Source organism: Trichosurus vulpecula, chromosome 3 (assembly GCF_011100635.1).
Source record: "Trichosurus vulpecula isolate mTriVul1 chromosome 3, mTriVul1.pri, whole genome shotgun sequence".
Classification (NCBI taxonomy): Eukaryota; Metazoa; Chordata; class Mammalia; order Diprotodontia; family Phalangeridae; genus Trichosurus; species Trichosurus vulpecula.
Genome location: NC_050575.1, coordinates 383,018,669 through 383,024,668, shown reverse-complemented (window position 1 = coordinate 383,024,668; position 6,000 = coordinate 383,018,669). Strand labels below are relative to the sequence as shown.

Here is a 6,000-nt window from a genome sequence, read left to right as displayed (position 1 = left end):
TGAGAAATATCTTCAAAGCCAATTTCCAGATTATGGGAATGGAGGCCCCAGGGCAGGAACCCACCCTAAAAAACAGCTGCCAACATGGACACAAACTCCCCCCATGAGAGTCCTCTAAGCCTCTGTACGTCCCAGCAAAAATTAAATTGTACTTTTTAACTTAGGGAATCTTTAATAAAAAAGGCTGAAAACACATTTTAGCTAACAGTCCTAAAGTTGGCTCTATTATCAAAGCAACTTCATTTTAGAAACAATTTTTCAAGGAACAATTTCTTGCAAATGTTGAACGTTGCTTAAAACTAACTGGGTCTCCCCTTTCCACCAGGGGCTACAGAAATTCCAAAGGTGGCAGAAAGAATATTTTTCGCACAGTGGCAAATGCATTGGATTTGGGCTCAGAGGGCCAGGGTTCAATCTAAGGCTCTGTTATATACTCCCTATGTGACCCTGGATAAGTTTTTTATTAATAATTTTTAATTAATTTTATTAATTCATTTCTTTGGGTCTCAGTTCCCTTCTCCATTTCTCAAATTCATGTGGCCCAAGGGCACACTGTTTCTCAGACAGCTCCTAGAATCCCCTTTTCTGAAAGTCATCTTCATTTTGGAATCACATAATGAATCTACTGGGAACATGCTCTCCAATGGCTAGAGTGGATGGGCCTTCTGGAAGCCACTGATAATAACACTTATTTACTACTCCTATTATCATTATGCCTGTAAGTGGCAATGTGCGGAAAAAGCAGGGAAATCAATAATGAGCAATGAAATTCATTTTGGCTTGTTTTAATCTTAATTGTCTTCTGGTAATAAACACTTAATTGCAAGAATTTCATTTTCTAAAGATATAATTTTGGTGAGTAAGAAAGTCAGAATGACAGAGTTTGTAGTTGCCATTCCAGATCTAATTGGTTTTGTAGCTTTCCCAAAATGCATCATTCTTCTCTGTAATCTCTAAGATGGGTATAAAGTTTGTACTGCATATTTCATAGTATAATAATTAAGAAAAAAAAACCCAAAGCATTAAATAATATGTGACCTCTTCCCATCATCTAATTCAAACTTCTCATTTTAGAGACAGGGTAACTGAGGTCTGGAAAGGTAGAATGGTCCCATAGCTGTCGGATGACCCACCAGGGAGTAGATCCCAGGGTTCCTGACTCCCAGTACAATTTTCTTTCCTCTACATCCTCTTACTATGAAAAGCAAGGATTGGGAAAAGAGTGCCTGAAGCCTAGCACCTGGGGGGAAGGGAATCATTTCTCTTGGCAGCTGGCTGGAGCTGTTGAGCTTTTGGAAAATTACAACACTGTGCATCACCAAGGGCTTTCCTCATAGCAACCCTGAGAATGAGCTAGCAGAGTAATACTTTCCCCATTCAGCAGAAGGAGGCCATGGCCAAGAGACATGATGCTTCTTGCCCAAAGTCACACATTTAGCAGGTGGCAGGGCTGGTGGACCAACCTAGGCCCTCCAAATACAAATAGAGCGCCTTTCCTAGAATGTAGCTTGTGCTCAAGTTGAAGGAATCTAGTTTTATAGAGGAGACCCATTGTGCCATTTCTAAGACCCAAAGGAAGAGGGCAGCAAAGCCACCTCAGGATTCGAATGTACCTGTGATCTTATCAGTGCAAATATTCCCTCCAATGATGCAGATCATTCCCTAGCCATCCCTTCCCGTGGCCTGTGTGACATCGGTCCATGGCCTCCCATAAATTCCCAACGGGGGATCCATCTCCATTAGGTGGCCCAGTGGGAAGGATGCTAGGCTTGGAGTTGGGAAGACTAGAGGTCCCATCCAGACTCAGAGACTTCCTAACTGGGTGACCCTGGACAAGTCTTAACTCCTTTCAGCCTCAATTTCCTCACCTGTAAATAGGGATGATAATTGCAACTAGCTCACCCAATTCTTTGTGAGGATCAGATGAGAGAAAGTGCTTTGTAAAGCCTGTGTAAAGTGCTTTCTAACCATAAAGGGCTATCTAATAATGATGATGATGATTATAACAACGACAACCCTCTCCCCAGTAAACTGTAAGCTTCTTGAAACAGGTCAGAGAACCTCACCCCTTCATCTCCCGCCAAGCTCCCTGGCACCAAGCTGGTAAGGCTGGCTAAAGGAGACGTTTAAATTCTCCTCCCTTCTCAGGTACTCAGCTAATAATCTTCTCCTAACAAACCACTGTTTCTGCCCAATTGGGGGGCAAATATAACACTCACACAAGTTGAGGCAGGCAAAGAGAACAAAGCGTAGCCCACAAAACCTCTCCCCAAAACATTGTTTTCTCTTAAACAGAAAAAAAAAATGCCTTCCAAGAATTGGTATCTTGGGATTTCTTTTTCCACTAGACAGGAAATTCTACTTAATCAGCCGCCTCATTTCCCGCCCATTAAGTCAATGGAATTTCCCTTCATTAGCATTCCAAATGAAAGTTATGATGTTAAGAAGACAGAGGCAGTAGCTGGTAATGAAAACAATAATAGCCTTCAATTACTGGACACGTATGCTAGGCCGGGGAGGGCACCACACTTGGAGGCGGGAAGACCCAAGTTCCAGTCCTGTATGACACTCACTAACTGTGTGATCCTGAGAAAGACACTTCACTTCTCTTAGCCTGTCTCCTCATCTGTAACACGGAGATAATCATAGCACCTGCCTCATAGACCCAATAAGAAACGTATGGAAAATGTTTGCAAACATTAAAGTTCTATGTGAATGCTGGCCGTTATTGCTAGTGGTATTAATAATGAAGATTAATGTTACGGCAATGTTGAAGGAATAACATATCTATAATATAATTTAGTAATTAATGTTAACTGTTAATACTTAACTGATAAGAATTTATTATATTAACTGTAAATTATTACATAATTAATTATATAATAACTAATCACCCACTGGTAATTAATATGTTAATATAACTTTTATATTATTAATATAAAATAACAATTATGGTGACAGTGAAGGTGGTAATGGTGGTGGTTATGATGACGATGATGGCAGAATGATATGGTAAACAGAGGGCTAGTCTCAGGGTCAGAAAGACTTGATTTTAAGTCTTTCTGTCTCTGACACAAATCATCTATGTGACTACAGGCAAGCTGATCCCACAAGAAGCTCTCAAAGACTAAGTTACAATCCAGCTGCCAATCTTAGTAATTGAAGGGAGTTCCCATATTCAGAATTCCCTGCGCCAAATGAAATCACAGCTGTACCAAAAAAAAAAGGCTGGAACTACTGTCATTCCATTTTACAGAAGAGGAAACTGAGGCTGAGAGATGAATTGATTTACCCAACTTTCATAACCAATAAGTGGTAAGTAGATAAGTAGTAGTGGTAGTAGCAGTGATAGTAGTAGTGGTAGTGATGGTAGTGATGGTGGTAGTGGTGGTAGTGGTAGTAGTGGTGGTGGTGGTAGTAGTAGTGTGAGGAGGAGGAGGAGGAGTGGTAGTAGTGAGCAGTGATATAGGACCTACTACATGCCAGTCATTGTGCTAAGCTCCTTATAATGATTATCTCATTTGATCTTGCCAACAACCCTGGGAGGTAGGAGCCATTGTTATACCCACTTTACAACTGAGAAAACTGAGGCAAACAAAGGTTCCACAATGAGGCTGGATCTGAACCCAGCTCTTCCTGACTCCAGGCCCAGGGCTCTACTTACATGCCATTAACTGCTCCAAGCTGGGCAAGGTTGGGACTCCAACCCAGATACGTGCTTCCCGGGCCATTCTTCTTTCCCCTACACCATGTGGCATAGACCCAGCTGATGGCAGTAACTCTTACTACCAGCTAGCCCAATTCGATGAATTCAAAAGCAAGAATCAAGACTCTTGCGCTCCTAGCTCTGCTAATTGCCACCTATGTGACCTTGGGGAAGTCATTTAACCTTGTGGGTCTCTGTGTTATCCTCATCTGAAAAATGACTAGATGAGCCCTAAGGTCCCTGCCAGGCCCAAATCCTGGGCTCATTTCCCAAAAGTTAAAAGCATAGAATGAGCCTAAAAGAAGCCTAAAGCTTGCTTTAATCCACTTCAAGTCTGGCTTCCAGTGAAGATTCAATCCTCGATGGAGGAAAATACTTCGCTAGAACAAAGTCCAGGGAAGGGTCTTATGTTAGACAAACATCTGGCTCAAGAAGAAATGGAGGGCCGAGAGAAACCAGACTATTCCAAAGTAGAAATCTGCTCAATCTCTTGGACTCGGGTCCTGTTTCCAGGCAGGGTCAGACAGGTATGCCCAGCTAACATTCCAAAGAATGACAAGCATGCTCCTACCTTTCAGACTGAACACCATTTCTGAGCGAACCAACGTAAATCTTCTTTTTATCTACAGGCATCACATCCACGTAACCCCCGGTTTCATCTTTGATGACTCCAGCATGCACTGCAGTCCTGCAGATACTTGAAGTCTGGAAGAATACATGTGATTATTTCAGAGATGTGACATTTCTCCAAAGAAGGTAAACCCAGTATTTCAAATTCGGTCTCAAAGACACTGTCCTGCCCTTAGTGGGAGCCCAGCAAAATCTTGTTGGCTCGATACCACTGCACAGGAACTACTTCTGTAGCAGATACTTCACCACCATCTGTATACTGCAGTGGAACATGCTCTGGATAATACTCCAGGAAACTTGGACGGTAGTAACAGCACCAGACAGTGGAAAGAGCCCGGGACTAAGACTGGAAAACCAGGGTTCCAATGCCAGCCCTGTCACTTACAAGTTGTATGCTCTTAGGCAAGAGACCTGACTTAGAATCATCAATTAAAGTTGAGTTGGCTCCCTTTCATTTTACAGATGAGGAAACCGAGGACCCAAGATGGCAAGTGGTTTTCCCAAGGCCACAGATGTGACAAAGTCACAATACAAATGACTCAACACAGCCTTCTTTCCATTACACCATGCTGTCTGTTTCTTGAGGCCACAGTTTTCCTCACTCATAAAAAGAACAAGAATGAACAAGATTGGTCTTTTCCAGGCATAATACTCTATGGCTTGACTTCTCAAAACCTCAGTTTCTTCACCAGTTAAACAGGAATAATATGTTCTTGACCTGCCCACCCCACAGATTTGCAATGAAGATCAAATGAAACAAGGTCAGTAGGCTTGGAAATTGTAATGTGTTATTATTATTGAGTAATTTTATTTAAATAAAATTCAAACAAATCTCTATTAAGCATCCATTCTATACAAGGCCCGTTCTCACACTAAGGGTCGCAGATTCTCTGCTTCTATGGTTTTCTAGAGCAGTGGTTGCCAAAGTGAAGGCTGAGGGAGTCTGCGAGGAAACTCAGAAATTACTTAGGAATGACTAGCAGAATGTCAACAAAAGCCTTTGCACAATCCATGGCTGGGAAATGCGCCCTGAGCAGCATGATTTAGTAAGTAAGCATAGTCGATGATGCACTTCTCCATCTGGATCTAGATATCAGTGGGAGCTATCTTTTTGGCTCCGAAACATGAAAACTAAGCATCAAAATAGACTGAACTTGGAATGCAACCTTCGAATTGCCATATTACAAAGGATTAAATTAAGATTTTCTTTTTTTAATTTAGTATTTTATTTTCCCCAATTATATACAAAAACAATTTTGTAACATTCGTTAAATTTTTTTGAACTCCAAATTCTCTCCCTCGCTCCCCTCAACCCCCATTGAGAAGGCAAGCAATTTATAAATCAAGATTTTCAAAAATAAGGAGGCATCTTCAATCCCAATGTTCCCACTTAAAAGATGACTATTCATAATATTTGAGAACAAAAACTATCCATAATTTCATTCTTATTAAAAATTGTACGTTTTCCAACGTACTTAAACTCATAAATAAATAAATATGCACATGTCAGGAGTATATAATCAAGCTTTTTTCTTTTTTTTACTGATAGGGGTGCAGTTGAAGATCACGTTGCTAGACATCACCCCAGTTGGGTTAAATGCCATGTTGTTCTCCTACCAAGTAATCAATTATACATCTTTTCTCAAAGCATAAGGCATCCAAGG

General features: G+C 41.1%; 1 protein-coding gene across 1 annotated transcript in view; it reads right to left on the bottom strand.

Annotated features, from left to right (window-relative positions):
* CRISPLD2 (cysteine rich secretory protein LCCL domain containing 2) overlaps positions 1-6,000 on the bottom strand; it is a 79,801-nt gene that overhangs the window by 6,918 nt on the left and 66,883 nt on the right. The window contains exon 14 of the mRNA XM_036752474.1: positions 4,278-4,411. Within this exon, the coding sequence (XP_036608369.1) occupies positions 4,278-4,411 (134 nt within the window). The remainder of the gene's footprint in view (positions 1-4,277; positions 4,412-6,000) is intronic.